The sequence below is a fragment of the Palaemon carinicauda genome, chromosome 19, assembly GCF_036898095.1.
Source record: "Palaemon carinicauda isolate YSFRI2023 chromosome 19, ASM3689809v2, whole genome shotgun sequence".
NCBI classification, from domain to species: Eukaryota; Metazoa; Arthropoda; class Malacostraca; order Decapoda; family Palaemonidae; genus Palaemon; species Palaemon carinicauda.
In genome coordinates, this window is record NC_090743.1 from 125,845,398 (window position 1) to 125,862,090 (window position 16,693).

Consider the following 16,693-nt stretch of genomic DNA (forward strand, 5'->3'; position numbering starts at 1 on the left):
ATAATTACCATTATAGACCCTTTAAAAATTAGTGTATATATGGACATTTATAACGCATGGCATGAATTTCCTTTATTTCTTATGGGAAAATTGTTTCGGGATACGAGCAGTTTAAACTGAGAGCTTACTTCCAGAAAGAATTATACTCGTGAATTGAGATACTGTTGTCTAAATGTATTCTATACTTAATGTACATGTAAAATTATCCAAGTAATAATTATATATCTTGTTAAAAATCTCCACAAAATGTATCTTATTCAGACATATCTCATAAACAGCATATGGCATCACAGGGTCTATTGTGATTGATTAGAATAAACATATTCGTTTTGGTTTTTCTTCCTTACACAAACACACACAAAAAAGGGTTGAGGATTATAACTAACTTATGAATTTGGGGGAGAAGAGATTATAATTTTTAGGGTTTCGTGAGTGGCACTTGAAAAGTCATATCAAAATGTCTTATCTAAATTCAAGGTCGGGAGATATTTTTCTTCGTTTTTTACACTGGATGGACTTTACATCAATGCGATAATACAAAGATTAAATGGAACTATTCACTGGCGTAAAGTTCCTAGTTTCAGTAATAACATCAGGCAAGTTTTTTAGCTTTTGGATTAACATATTTTGGGGGTAAAATTAAAGGTTATTTACGGGATAACTTTACATTAGATTTTCTAATAAATCAAAAAAATTCTCTCGTGGAAATCACTTTTAATCTTCAACTAGAAGCCGAAATTTTTTAAAACTAACATTCAGGCATCGAAATGGTACAGATTTTTCTCTAGTTAAGAGGCTGTGTTAAGCAAAAGTAAGGAGGGCATAAAAGGAAAAAAAATTCCCTCTTTTACACAATGCAAACTTTTTTCTAATAAGCAAGAGCCTGTGTTCAAAAACGAAAATAATTGTTTTCAATTCTATTTTATTTGCAGAAAAAAATGAAATTAATACGACTGGGACTTTTGGTGCTGCTGCTGGCGGTGTCAACATCCATCGGAGAAGAGGACAGCGAATTACCAACCCAAGATGTTGAAACGCCATTGATGGAGGAGGGGGAGGCAGAGGGATCTGGGGAGGTTGTGGAGATCCCCAGACCCCCACCGGATAGGATAGACACAGCCAGTGGACCCATCGCTGGAATGGAAGAGCAATCGACCAAGGGGAAGACTTTCTATTCTTTCTACTCCATTCCATTTGCCGAACCTCCAGTTGGGGATCTCAGGTTCAAAGTAAGAGGGGGCAAGAAAAGAGTAAAGCCCTGTCCACACGATCGAGCATGCCCGGTGGGCAAACGGTGATACCAGGCCATAATATATAGTGAAAATGAGGGTTGATGACGTCAGAAGCAGGAAAACTTAAGGCAGGGATCTGGCTACACTGTATGATGCCAGATCCCTGTCTGTGGTTTTCCCACTTCTGACGTCATTAACCCTCATTCTTACTAACTATTGTGGTCTGGTCTGGTACCACTGTTTGCCCGTCGGGCATGCTTGATCGTGTGGACAGGGCTTTAGAATGGGGCGGGGGGATTGTAAAGGATCACAAATGATCAAGGCAACTTTCTTCTTTGAACTGAATTTTCACGAGGATTCTCATGCTATATTTGTCGATACAACTTTATAAATCTATCATCTATTAATAATAGTCAATATCACCTAGTATTTAAATATCATTACAATAAACCTTTGTAACATCATAGGTTATTCAGCCTGTTAGGTTTTGGTTTAACAATAAAAGAACTTTATGCATACATAATTTCATACGATGTTACTAAAATTATTCCTATTCACACAATAAAAAACATTTTGACAAAGAAACCCCTATGTAATAAGCGATAACAACTTCTGAATCATGGCTCTTTGTGGTAATGTATGCATGATTCTATTCGCTCTTGACTTCAAGATTTCCTACGTCACATTAAATTTTTCCAGCACCGTAATAGGAATACACTGCATTAGATTTTATACATCGTAGTAGATTCACTAAAAATCACGCTTCATTCATGTAATTGATATATATGTACTGTATATATAACTAAGAATTACATTAAAATCATCTCCTACACCTAGTGACACAAAGGCCCTCAGTTAGATTTCGCCATTCACCTTTATCTTAAGCTTTTAAATCAATACTTCTCTATTCATTATTTCCTACTACATGCTTCATAGTCCTCAGCCATATAGGTTTGGGTATTCCAATTCTTCAAGTGCCTTGTGGAGGCCAGTTGAAAGTTAGTAGAGATAATCTCTCTTGGGGAGTGTGAAGAGCATACCCAAACCATCTCCATCTACCCCTCACCATGATCTCATCCACATATAGTACTTGAGTAATCTCTCCTATAGTTTCATTTCTAATCCTGTCCTGCCATTTAACATAAAAAATAGCAATGATAATAATAAATATAAATAATACTACTATCACTCCTATCACTGTAATTATTCTAAGCTCTTAAAAGATTCTTCTTAATCCTTATCTCAAGAGATTATTTCTAACAGTTACGATGACTTCATATTTACCTACTACCAAGATTAAATTCTAATCACTATGCATTATTAATTCTCTCAATGTAACTCAAGAATTAATTGTGGCATAATTCTACATCATTATGAATTAATAAACTCTCATTCAAAAGAATCTTTGTATGTTCAACAATAAAACCAAATACTTTCACATCTCCAGAACTTTCCAACATAGTTGAGTTAACCAAATATTCTTAAAAGTACAATATATCATTAATGAATTAACTAATTTATTCACTCATTGCTCCTGTCTTTTCTTTCTCTCTGCAAGATGCCAGTTAAAGTGAAAAACTGGGAGGAGGTTCGCGACTGCACCCAAAAACCGCCAATGTGTCTCCAATACGACTTTCCTATGAGTAAAGAACTCCTTGGCCAAGAAGATTGCCTCTACCTCAATGTCTTCACCCCTAAGGTTGCTATTATTATCATCATTATCATTATCTTCATATTTAGGCAATAAATCCTTCTCACGCATTCAGAATTGAAAGTAATGGTTGTATATGGTGCATTGATCATATATCTGTATGTTTTTTTATACGGTAGTTTTTTGTTGAGCACTACATATTGCCATACTACAGTCTGGTTAGGTGAAGGGCACGTCATTTTCAAATCCTTTTCTTTACTTGTACATGAAAAATGGTAGTACATTTTGAGGAACCTGCCGTCCTATGTGTCCTGAAGTCAACATCAGGTAGGTCTAAAATTTATACTAGTTCAGGATGGACAAAAAATGTCCTTTGATTACTCATTGACAGCTCAAGGGGCATTTCAAGAAATGATAAGGCTGGTCTTGTTGCTGAGATGGACTTCAAGTGGCAGCTGGGTGATACATCAGGCAGGGAGTCAGCTTGACTTTGATTGCAGAGATGTTCGCTAGACCATGAGAGCATCCAGGAAGGTTCTCCTCATTCAACTTCTGCTGCAAGGATCTAGTCAGCATTCTACCTTTATGGTCCGGCAGCATCTGGATGTCTGGTGGTCGGCAGGAGAAGATCCTCCATTGTGATATTAAGCGGGGGCTTCTGCTGGATCAGAATGACCTCCCCGATTCTGAAAAGTCCACTATTAGGAACACTCCCAATGATGTTAGCTACGCTGATTATGTGGTTGAGTGATGATGCCTCTGTAGGCTTGAAGAATATGACACTTGGTGGTTTCCTATTGAACGTGAAAGGATACCTGGATAACTGTTTTGAAAGGCAGATTGTTCTTATCACATTGTAAGCGGCAGGACATCCCTGGATGGAACGTGTATATGGTAGACAAAGTTGGTCTTATTCAATGAATCCTGCACAGGTTGGGAGGGGGTATTCTCCATAACAAGGGTCCTTGCCCTTACCATCTAGTAATAGATGACAAATTTGAGGGTGTTATCAGGGTCCATTGTGTTGACCTTACGGATGATGCCCTGGAAAGCATGCCCATTTTCAGTGTTGAGTTGGTGCATAGAGTATATCCCTTGTACAAAAAGGCAAAATTTGACCGCTCTGTTGACTTGTTTATTAGAGTGGCTATTAACAAACAAAACTTGCAAGACCAGGTCCACCTCTTCATGTGTAGCTTTCCACATTTGGGGCATGATCAACTTGACAAAGGCCCCAATTGTAGTGGTCTGGAATCTACCATAACAGTCAGTTTTACCGTTATGGCAGAGGGGAAGGTTTGTTGGCTTTGTGTATATAGAAGTGGCATATCAGATGTCGACAGATTGAACCCTGACACACTAATTCTATCTTTGAAATCTGGACTAAGAAGGCCACTTAACCACCCACCAAGGTCAAATGTACCCCCAGATAGTGTTGTCATGGATACCTTTAAGAGATTTTCTGTATGGGAATCGTGGAAGTGACTTTTCTTGCTTATAGAAGCATATGGTTTATGTTTAATACACACATAACAATTTCATAAAAGCTGGCTCCACCCAGGATGGTGTATACTCAAGAAATAAAGACCGGCTTAACTTCACACTTGAACAGTTTCAATGGCGGGTTTTGTTTCCTCAATGTCATGGTCGAATTTTCGGTCAATCACAGCTAAGCCGACTCCCCTTCCGACTGACTTGGTATTACACCAGGTCCTCCAAAGCTGATGTCACCAAATGCCATAACTATTGTTGAGCTGAGGTATAGCTAGTCTGTGTCTATGCACCACTTTTAGCGTGTCTAAGCCAATCAGCAATGAGACCCTCCACGCATACACCTCAAGCAGCTAATAAGAATTCCTTGGACTTTGTTGTTAATCCATAACTTTGGTATAAACAATGGACCTACTTCATGTCAACATCAGGACATTTAGTTTGAAAAGGAAGACTTTATATATTTTGACTACCGCTTTACTGTACAGATAAAAAAAAATCTATGAATGTCCTTCATCTATACTAACTGAAGACAAAAAATCAGAAATACTGGCAAGATATTGGGCTAGAGAAAAAGCTTTCAAAAGAGGCATACAAAAGTTTCACTGAAGATCAAGGCAGGCGACGTAGCCACTACATTCATTTTTATCATTATTGGTGTGATTATTAATTATCATTGATGTGATTATTAATTACTATTAGCACTATTGTCATATGGAGAAGGTTAAGAGACAGTAAAAATTTGAATATATCTAAATAACACGAAGTAAGTACCAATGAATGGAGATGATAGGTTTATGAATAAGAAGGTAAACAATAAACAACCAAATATGAGATAAATGATGTGACATGATATACCCCCAATAAACGGATGTTAGAAATATTTCTAACTTTTTCTACAGCCGCATGAAGAGAATGCTCGGTTGCCAATTATGGTATTCATCCACGGTGGCGGATTCTTCGCGGGAAGCAGCAACGAGTATGCCCCTCACGTTATGATGAACCACGATATCGTCTTGGTCACGATACAGTACCGACTGGGAATGCTGGGTAAGGCATTTCTCATCTCTTTCTTTTTCCTTTATAGTACTGTCATTCAATGTTGGTTTTCAGGCCTTATTGCAAAGGTGACCTTAATATTTCTGAATTTTGGTAACTCTAAATAACTCTAGATAATCTACTATAGATGGATTGGTTTATTAACCGAGATGCTCGAATCCATTCAAACCAATTACCTAGAGAGAAAGAAAGTGTGTCAGACTTTTAATCCGAGACAAAATGGCAGTGCACAACTGAGGAGTTGAATGTAATCTACTTATCTCTATTGCTACTCTCATAGGTTTCTTATCCACTGAGGACAAAGAGGCGCCAGGAAACTATGGGCTGAGAGACCAGACTATGGCCCTTTCATGGGTCCAGACAAATGCTCACTTGTTCGGAGGTGACCCTGTGGGCATTACTCTCTTTGGTGAGAGTGCCGGGGCAGCCTCTGTTCATTTTCAAATCCTCTCTCCTAGGGCAGTTGGTGAGTAAACCTGGTTTGTATTTTATGTGCCTCTTTGTGATAAGACTTGACATAGTTTCAGTTTTCAACAATTAAGCTGAGCCAGCTATGCATTATCCTCATACTCCTGTTTCTAAGAAAAAAAATACTGTACAACCTTTTTTTTCAACATATCCCAATCACAACGATTAATCTCATTCTTTGTTTCTTCTTTATGTTATTGGTCAAAAATGAAAATTCCATTTAGCATTCTCCTTTCCTTCTAACCAACAGAAGCTAATCCCATTTAGGTTTATTTCCTCATTTTCTGCTTGAAGCTATGTACCATGGTTTCCTTTTCTTTTTAGGCTTGTTCCAAAAAGCCATTCTAATGTCTGGTTCGGCACTGGCACCATTTGCTAGAGGAGGAGCTTTCAAAGAAATTGCCGAATACACAGCCAAAACGTTTAACTGCTCAACAGAAGATGGAAGCGGCGAGCTCATTGCTTGCTTGCAGAAAGTCCCAGCTTCAGATTTGGTTCCAGTGCAACAACATTTCACAGTAAGCGGATGACTGTCTTTGAATTCCTCCAATGCCATTTTAAGTAATTTGATCGGATGATAAGCAAAATAAAATATTCCTGAAATTCTGCATGATCAAAGACATTCACGGGAATTTTCAATCAATATGAGTAATGATATTTCTCAATACTTTGTAGTACTGGCAGTTAATCCTTCACCACAAGTTCAAATTGTAGCTTGGAGGACAGTAGATTTTGTGATACTGTTTTGCAGAAATCAATCAATCTCTCTTTTACCTAACAGATCTGGTTTATGAACCCCTTCCTTTTGGCTCCACGAGTTGATGAGGACTTCGTGCCAGCAGAACCTGAGATCCTCATGAAAAACGGACGTCACAAGAGAATTAACATGATGTCAGGGGTCACTGCTCATGAAGGAGGCCTCTACTCGATACGTAAGGAACTTCCTTTTTATTTACTATTCTTTTCTTTTGGCCCTTTATCCAGCACTCCTTAGATATTTAAGGCCTAGCTGGAACAAAATTGAGGCTTGGGAATGATCAACCTTAAAAACCAAAAGTATTCCTTACAAGGAGTCAGATGCTGACTGACATATAACATACCAACCCCTTGTAGAAGACTAAGTGCTGATTGTACCAGAGGGATTTCCTAATAAATAAATTTACTATGTACTAACCTAAAGCACTAATGCTATTTTCCATTACTATTTATTTTACTGTTGATGTGTGAATGCACTATTGTTATTAATTTGTTTATACTCCTTTTGTGTGAATACACTATTGTTATTAGGGTAATTTGTTTATACTCCTTTATTTACTTAAGTAACCCATTGTACTCTGCTATTTTCTGTCTCTATGCATAAACATTCAGCTTGTTCTACAAGTCAATAGTAACAGTACAAATAAATTCTACAGCATTATTCGCCAACGAAGGATACAGAGCGGCTCTTATGTTGAATTTTGCTGAGATAGGACCAATAGCCCTGGAGTTCTCTGACGCTGACGTCTCTCCCCTGAATCAGACCATCAAGATATTTGACCACTACCTCCATAGCGCTAACATCGATGTTCACACAATCGACAACGTGACACGGGTAGGTGGTCGGCTTTTTCTTTCCTAAGGTAATGCAATGTGTGAATGTGTTTTTCTCACTCACTGGCTATGCTTAGTTTCCTACAAATGTATCCAATAATAATGCTTACTTGATTCTTTGACAACCAGCTACTATAGTCTATTTCTTTTAGCGAGACAGATTTGCACCGACTCGCTGCGGTGCCCTTTTAGCTCGGAAAAGTTTCCTGATCGCTGATTGGTTAGAATTATCTTGTCCAACCAATCAGCGATCAGGAAACTTTTCCGAGCTAAAAGGGCACCGCTGCGAGTCGGTGCAAATATTCCTTGCTAAAAGGATATCGCACCTTCTGACACCAACATACACTCATAATAATAAATATATATTTATCTGCTGTGGTAACTTTAACAAATTTCTGTGAAAGTAAAATAAAGTTCATCAAAACAAATGTAATGACATTGTGTATTTCTATATTACATTTCAAAGGTCATCTTTGCTCTTCACATCTACAAATGATTTTAAAAATCTAATTGTTTTGAATATTCTATTTTACTTTAACATGTAAGCTGGTAGATATGCAACCTGCAGTACTATGGTTATAATCAATTGAATAACATGTCTCATGTTCTTTCTCATTCTTCATATTAAAAATATCTGGTCACAGTTGACTAGAAGAGATATTTTTGCATAACTTGGGTGGAATCAACACGACACACCTTTTATGTTTTTTTTTTTCTGCTTATAAAAGTCGACTACAGTTCTGGTTATTTCAAATTTCCCAAAGTTCGGCATGACCTTTGTCTTCTCTGCTACCTAAAACCATTGATACTATATCACATATTCTAAGTTTTTGCTAAGCAAACACAACACGAGGTTCAATTACCTATTTCTACCATTTTTATTCGCGCAACAGATGTTCTCGGACCGTTACTTCACCATCCCCCACGACATCACATCCCAAATGCATGCAAAGAACCTACAACGGTGGCAAAAGAAAGTTTACGCTTACGAGTTGACCTACCGAGGACAAAGGTCCTTCAGTGACATTTACGGTTACGGCCTCGAAGTTGGAAAGGATTGTAAGTCTATTCTGCAGATTCTAAGTCTATTCAGCAGATTCTGTTTCGTGACTTTTTTTTGTACAGTACGTCTCATGTTATTCAATTCCTTGTTGTTTACGCTTTTGAAGTAATAGCTCCGCTGGGTTTGGATCACCGCTACAACGTTGAATTTTGAAGTCTAAAATTCTAAATCTATTAAATTCTAAATTGAGATTTAGAAATTTAATTATTATCTTACATAATTAATATATCTGATTTAAAGAATATCTTAATTGTTTTACATAGTTTATAACTGCAGATTTAATAGTAATTTATTTAGGGATACGATCTTTATAATATATGACTGGTAATATTTCTAACATATGTTTAGACGTATCTGGCTTTCTAATTTAACGGTATGGTAATTAACATTATAACTTCAATTGTTTGGGACATAGCTGTCATTTATCAAATATCTTTTTCAGATGTAACACATGCTGATGACTTGTGCTACTTCTTCGATGGAGGGTATTTTGAACCATTGGAGAAAGAGGATGACCTGAAAGTGAGAGATATCATGACCAATCTTTGGGCCAACTTCGCGACATATGGGTATGTAGTTTATCATTGGTTTGCCCTAAACATTTGTGTCCTTTTGTCCAGTTAATTTCTTTTGACAACAGTGGACTTTCCTAAAAAAAGTTACAGCATAACTGTAGGTATATTAAACTGTTTACTAACCACTTCTTTGGAGTACCTTCCAATAATATGAAAGAGTAAACTAGATTTCAAATATTTATCTAACTGTTAATCTTGTGATATCATCTCATTTCATCTCCAGGGACCCTACACCCGACGATTCCTTAGGTTTCAAGTGGGAACCCGTGAGCAAAGATAGCTACTCTCATCTGAACATCAATCTCTCGCCAGCTATGGAGGAAGACTCCAGAGCAGAGGTAATACTTAGCTTATATGATTATTGCTACGTTCATCCTCTCACTACCCAATAGTGGAGAAACTCAGTGAAAACTATTATCTTTAGTTGGTCAAACACCAACACAGTTTTCATAGACTATGTAATACTGAAATAGTACAAGGAAAGATAACTAATTTGAAAAATAATAACAGAATAGACAACTCAATCTAAATAATTGTAATGAAAGGGAGAGCATTACCACCAACCTATTTCTCTTCAGGGGACCTTTAAAGTACAAGTGCAAAGAACACTTAAATGTTTAATTTTTCTAAAGAACCTTCAAAGTCATTACTTATTCACACAAAAGGAAATTTTATTATACAATTACAAAAGCTGTTCTTTGTACATCCCACTTCTAGAACAGTCGTTCATTCAACCCACTTTGCAGAAGCTGATCCTTCAACTCTCCTCTGAGATTAAATCAATTATTCTCCTTTATTCAACCAAATTCCTTCATAGAAGGTTTATTGGAACATTCATTCCTAAACATCTTTGCTCTGTCTATCACATCTAAAAGTCCTACATTAATCCATTTATACATGAAGCAATCATCTCATAGATTTCCTTCAAAACGACAGTCTTACAAAGTTCTCCAATGGGGTCGTGATTTCAACAATTTCCAAATCTATAGAAAATTAACATCTGACATTATTATTGGCACAGCTATAATTTGACGTGGATTACGAGAAAGATATATAATTACCTTATTTTCAAAAAGTTTGTAATCTCACCTATTTTCTTAAACTATTACTGTAACTATATGCCATAAACACTATTGCTATTCAAATTTAGATTTCCAAAGGTCTAATCCGGCCTGCTCTGACATTACAACTTTGGGTAGTTTTCAAAAGATGATAACTTGGTCTACTTTCCAGAGAACTGAATTCTCCCGTTTTTATTTTGTTAGATTCGAGAATTCTGGGAAGCCCTCCCACTGATGCAGAACCTTCTCCTACACCCGGAAAAGGTCGCGAACTTGACGATCGTTCCACTTGAGGAGGGGAGTGAAAAGGAGCCAAGTGAAGGTGAGGAACCTTCATCTACCAGCCAAGAATCTTTAGATGGAAAATCCACAGGTGGTCAAGGAGAGGAATCTAAAGAAACAAATGATCAATCAGAAAATGTCACGGATAAGAGAAAAGACGAATTATAAAAAAATTTAGATTTTTTTTAATTTTTTCGCTTTTTAAAATAAAAGATAATTAGTGTGATTGTTTTTTTTCTGATTCCTGTAACATGGACAAGCAAGACTTCACTTTCTATACACCAACCTGAAGTTTTAATTTCCTGTATTTCAATTTTTTGGGTAAAATAAACAGCTTGAATATGAAACGGGGGTAAACTGTTATCTAGATACTTTACCAATGAGGGAAAGCCCTACCTGAACAAAAGGAAAAGTCACTGAAGAACAAGACGGCCGATTAGGTCAAGTCTCATGAGACGTCGACTGATCCCTTCTGCGAGAAGTAATGTACCAAAACTCACCTCCCAGGAATGATTTTTGGTACTAGGTACAGAAGCTCATGCTCCTGCTACCTTGGGACACCTCTGAGATTTTTTCACCATTGCTCATTCATTCAGCGACTACAGCGCTACCATTAGGGATTCAATGCAAGTCTCGGGTATGGTGGAACTTTGTTCTCTAGCCCTGAGTCTCCTGCCACAGTAGCTGCTTCCAGGATTGGCTGAGCAGCTTGTTTGACCTTGACCCAGCACTTGACATTCCTGAACAGGCTAAGGGCAGAATATTTATGACCCTGCAACCTTCTTACCAATGGGAAAGTCTGGAGACGGCGACAAATCTTTTTCCCATTCAAAAGAAAGACGGCAAATACCGTGTGGTCCGCCATATAAAAGACAGCAAGTACCGTACATTAAGCTATCAGGAAGAAGCCTTCTAGTGTTCAACAAACACGAAAGATATATACATCTAGATACCCATCCTTCAGTCTATTAGAATTATTTACTCATCATCATCTCGGCTTTGGTATTAAATTCAAAACAAGGGCTTCAGACTGTCTTTTTACCTCAAGCACTCATGTTTACCTTTCTGGTACCTACTGGGTTGGGATTCACCTCTTTGGGGTTTCTTGACAATCGACTTGCTCCGTCTCCCTCCTGGAGGCAATGCTCCAGGACTGAGATAGTTGACCTCCTTTTGCCACGATCCGAGATGTGTGTTCAATAGGTAACTAGATTAAATTAAAAAAAAGCACACAGTACTACTTTTAGCAGACAAGGGAAGTAGCAGGCTGGATGGTAACAATATCCTCTGAAACTTCCCTCGTCATGAGGAACTCATACTACAAGGGATCCTAAGCCAGCGATTGCTGAAAGCAGTACTAAGTGGTCCATTGTTCCTGCTCCCGGTTATGTAAGCACATGGATTAGCCAGCAGGGAAAGAACAGGTGACAAGGGATCTGGCTCGTGTCCACGGTCATCAATCAAGCAGAGATTGATCACAAAGAGATTGACCACATACAGACTGATCGCTGGTTCCTCTCACCTTACTCTAACCCTATTACTCACCCATCAGAACTGAAGTATCCTTAGGGAGAGAAACTGAGATGTGCCTGTATCGTCCAAGGGAAGGAAGGGGAAAAGAGCAGTACTCTTCATCCTCACCAACAGTGTACATTATTATTATTACTATCCAAGCTACAACCCTAGTTGGAAAAGCAAGATGCTATAAGCCCAGGGGCCCCAATGGGGAAAAATAGCCCAGTGAGAAAAGGAAATAAGGAAATAAATAAATGAAGAGAACAAATTAACAATAAATCATTCTAAAAAAGGCAACAACGTCAAAACAGATATGTCATATATAAACTATTAACGTTAAAAACAAATATGTCATATATACACTATAAAAAGACTCATGTCTGCCTGGTCAACAAAAAAGCATTTGCTCCAACTTTGAACTTTTGAAGTTCTACTGATTCAACTACCCGATTAGGAAGATCATTCCACAACTTGGTAACAGCTGGAATAAAACTTCTAGAGTACTGCGTAGTATTGAGCTTCATGATGGAGAAGGCCTGGCTATTAGAATTAACTGCTTGCCTAGTATTACGAACAGGATAGAAATGTCCAGGGAGATCTGAATGTAAAGGATGGTCAGAGTTATGAAAAATCTTAGTTTGGTACGGGACCGAGCCCAGGTAGCAGAAGCATAAGTACGTGTACTACATACCAAGACGCCTTCCCAGTCAGAGTTGGTTCTTAGTATCGCCATGCCTATCTCATGTGTAAGTGAATAGAGATGGGTCAGAGTCTCACCCAACTCCTATAGATCGGTCTTCCAGGGCCTCTCTGACAAATTCTTTTTCTTCTTCAGGGCAGAAATAACACTATCTGATGAAATGGCAGATAATGAGGAAGAACTAGATGAGGAAAATGAGAGCTCACACTTCTTGCCAGCCTTCTTCAAAGTTGACAGTTTGGAGGCCAACTACAGTAGGTCAAGGACAATGGCTCCTCAACATCCAGATCTCAGCATTAATAATGTTTCTTTAACTTTGTATGACTAAAAAATTTTAGGTGTGATTCTCGACAGCAAATTTACTTTTGAGAAACACATTAGCTCTGTGTCTCCTTCAATTGCACAAAAAGTTGGCTTATTCAGAAGGTCTTTTAAAATTTTTGGTGATCACTCTATTCTGAAGAAGTGTTTTAATTCTTTCATTCTACCTTGTTTTGAGTATTGTTCTTCTGTCTGGTCTTCAGCTGCTGATTCTCATCTTAAACTTCTTATTCCTGATCTAGATATTAATCTTTGGCACTGTCGTTCAACTAGTTCCTTATGCATGTTGCATAAGATTTTTCATAATTCTGACCATACTTTACATTCAGATCTTCCTGGACAGTTCCATCCTGTTCGTATACTAGGCATGCAGTATTTTCTAAATTAAAAAGCGCAATGAACAGGACTGTACTATATTGTGTGTATGTACAGTATGTACGTACGCACAATGCTACTACGCTTATCTAAACATTAGCTATATATTTTTTGTTAATTTCGGTAAATAAATGACTTGAAAATTTATTTACTGAACAATTAAAGTAGTAAGTTCATGTACATATTAACATCAATGAATCTTACTTGTATTACAATAAAATAGTTTAAACATACGAGTGTAAAAAAAACATGTAGGTTATTTATTGACGAATCACCAATGAATGTTAATTGAACAATAAAATTGTTACTGTTAAAAATATGCGCAAGTTAAAGAAACCAGATTGTTTATACACGAGAAAAAATGTACCTCTCTATAGTAAGGTAACTTTAATAATAGTAGAGTACATGCAGTACTGTACTGTATATTCCATATACTGTATGTACATTACTGTACTGTATGTATTGTATTATTTTCCATTTAATATTGTATTATGTTCTAATAACTACTTCATTTACAAGTATTAACGGTTAGGTTAAGTATTAATTGATTCAAATGGTTGTATTTCATTATGGTTAGTACAGTTATGTCTTATTATGAAATTTAATGTGGTGTTTTTTCATGGTTTAATTAGGTATTTACATGTAAAACGTGACTCATCATACAAAAATATCACAATACATAAGCCACTCGACCATCTTTTTAAACTTGACATTACTATACCAGTAGTCTTGTTGAATGACAGGTGGGCGGGGTTTCCCTACCACACACCCCCTCTCCCCCCCTCCCCGTAGTAATAACTTTGGTACATTATTAAATTTTAACGGCCGTCCCAGTTAAACTGAAGTCATACCCCTAGTAAAGGACAATGCTTTGCATTCGTGTAGGAACAAAATAATATTTCCTTGGGTAAATAAATATGACAATCTTCTTTGGCATATATTTATTCCTAATAACAAAACTAAGCCTTTAAGCCTAAACCTAAACTAAAGATCCTTATAGCATTCAACTTCCTTCAACATGAAATCCAGCTCACACTATTCATTTTCCACTTTAATATAAATTGTCTCTGGCTTCACTTCAACTTCCAGGAGTTCAGGTGAATATCTTTCTTCTTTTATGGCAAATTTACTCGGCGAACTTTCATTAAACTCGTTCTCAGATTCAGTATAGGATCTCTTACAAGACTGTGACGTCATGTGGTTATTGAGGCAGCCCCTCAAAGAGAACTCCTTTCCACATTCCTTACATTTGAAAGATGTGTGAATAGCCAAGTGACTCTTCAGCTCATCCTGATGTGGGAACTTCTCGTCACACTCGGCACAGTCATACGATGAGCGTTTAGCGTGCGTTGCTATGTGGCTATCATAAAGGTCCTGTCTCCTAAATATCCTCCCACAATCTAAACATGTATATTTCAAGTAAGATTTCAAATGTTCCTCCAAACCTGATTTAGAGTTGAATTTCTTTCCACATTCAGTGCAACGGTAGGGTTCAGTTCCCCGGTGAATTCTCATGTGGGTTTTAAGATTTCCCTTCTGGGTGAATCCCTTTCCGCATTCCTCGCAAAAAAAGGCTTTCTCTTGCGTATGCACTGCCATGTGCCTGCGAAGGTTGGTCTTACGACTAAACTTCATTCCGCACTTCTGGCAGCCATATGGCTTTTCGCCCGTATGTATCCTAACATGGACCACAAGATCATTTTTGTCGTGGAAGCCCTTTCCACAACTGGGACAAACAAAGGGTTTCTCTCCCGTGTGAATTTTCATATGACGACTGTAGCAGTACTTCCTGTTAAACTCTTTTCCGCATTCCAAACACGTAAACACCTCATCGTGGGTACTCATATGAAAATCATACATAAACTGAGTGCTACACTCCTTCCCACATAAAGCACAAACATGCATTTTGTCTTCTTGATTAAGAGGTTTTATACATTTAAAGAAGTATTATATAATCCCAATCAGACGTTAAAAAAAAAAAAAAAGACTACCAATAAATCAAATTAATACTGACAGCTACAATACATATTTCCTTGGTTACCTACAAAACATGGTGCAGTTTGGTTACAGCAAAATTCTTTCCTTATAAGCTACCCTACGAGGGCCCATTGGAACCTTGCAAGCGTGAAGACTGCTTTCTAATCTGGAAGAACAAAAAAAAAAAAAACCATAAATAATGAAAATAGCACTAAAATAAATCAACTAATTTTTAGATTAGGATAAGAGGTTCAGTACCATTTATTCATATCTATCTACTAACCTGCAATAATGAGTAAAAACAGTATAAACTTTGACCATTGAACTCCTAAATATGAACAAGTCAGGCTTCACCACCAGTTGATGAATCCTCATTGTTCCCAGATAAACGTGGACATAAATATTTGGTGATATATAAAGAAACACTTTAATTACAAAGGCAACTTGGGATTAGACCTACTACATAGACCTAGAAATCAATACCATATGCATACTGTAGTTACCTAGAAGTTTTTAACCCATAAATAGCCTGAAAAGACAAGGATATGTTGGGAGAAAAGAACTACAGTAGTACAGAATTGTTTTACTATACAGTATACATAAATTTCATATTTCATAGATACAAATACTTGAACTTGTTACTTAAATATTCAAAGAGAAAACTTGACTTCTAAGTTGACTTACAACTTTCTCCTAAGCGACATAAAATAAGTAACATGCATTTTTCCTAGGATTACAAACTCGAATCTTTTAAAATATGTTATTTTGATTATAAAATAAATTTTTGAATATACTTACCCGGTGATTATATAGCTGCAACTCTGTTGCTCGACAGACAACTCTACGGTAAAAACTCGCCAGCGATCGCTACACAGGTTGCGGGTGTGCCCAACAGCGCCATCTGTCGACCAGATACCCAGTTCTCAATGTAAACAAAGACTCAATTTTCTCCTCGTCCCACTGCGTCTCTATTGGGGAGGAAGGGAGGGTCATTTAATTTATAATCACCGGGTAAGTATATTCAAAAATTTATTTTACAATCAAAATAACATTTTTCAATATTTAACTTAGCCGGTGATTATATAGCCGATTCACACCCAGGGGGGTGGGTAGAGACCAGCAATATATGTTTACACTTTTATGAGCTAAGAGTTTTTATTTCATTTTAGAAGTTATCAAAATAACAAAAACAAAATAAATAGGTACCTGGTAAGGAAGTCGACTTGAACAATTACTCTGCCTTTTAAGTACGTCTTCCTTACAGAGCCTCGCGATCCTCTTAGGATGCTGATCGACCCCTAGGATCTGAAGTATCAAGGGTTGCAACCCATAC

At 37.2% G+C, this 16,693-nt stretch overlaps 2 protein-coding genes across 4 annotated transcripts in view; one reads left to right on the forward strand and one right to left on the reverse strand.

Moving 5' to 3' along the window:
- Positions 1 to 10,698, forward strand: part of LOC137658833 (venom carboxylesterase-6-like) — a 17,714-nt gene extending 7,016 nt beyond the window's left edge. Inside the window, exons 2-12 of the mRNA XM_068393910.1 lie at positions 933 to 1,229; positions 2,791 to 2,931; positions 5,277 to 5,424; positions 5,714 to 5,899; positions 6,226 to 6,419; positions 6,683 to 6,833; positions 7,314 to 7,492; positions 8,385 to 8,550; positions 8,997 to 9,123; positions 9,353 to 9,467; positions 10,395 to 10,698. Of these exons, the coding sequence (XP_068250011.1) occupies positions 933 to 1,229; positions 2,791 to 2,931; positions 5,277 to 5,424; positions 5,714 to 5,899; positions 6,226 to 6,419; positions 6,683 to 6,833; positions 7,314 to 7,492; positions 8,385 to 8,550; positions 8,997 to 9,123; positions 9,353 to 9,467; positions 10,395 to 10,640 (1,950 nt within the window). The 3' untranslated portion in view covers positions 10,641 to 10,698. The remainder of the gene's footprint in view (positions 1 to 932; positions 1,230 to 2,790; positions 2,932 to 5,276; positions 5,425 to 5,713; positions 5,900 to 6,225; positions 6,420 to 6,682; positions 6,834 to 7,313; positions 7,493 to 8,384; positions 8,551 to 8,996; positions 9,124 to 9,352; positions 9,468 to 10,394) is intronic.
- A 3,611-nt stretch (positions 10,699 to 14,309) lies between these two features.
- Positions 14,310 to 16,693, reverse strand: part of LOC137658378 (gastrula zinc finger protein XlCGF57.1-like) — a 30,172-nt gene continuing 27,788 nt past the window's right edge. For all 3 annotated transcript variants that reach the window (XM_068393051.1, XM_068393052.1, XM_068393053.1), the window contains exon 2: positions 14,310 to 15,526. In XM_068393051.1, the coding sequence (XP_068249152.1) occupies positions 14,419 to 15,288 (870 nt within the window). In that variant the 5' untranslated portion in view covers positions 15,289 to 15,526 and the 3' untranslated portion in view covers positions 14,310 to 14,418. The remainder of the gene's footprint in view (positions 15,527 to 16,693) is intronic.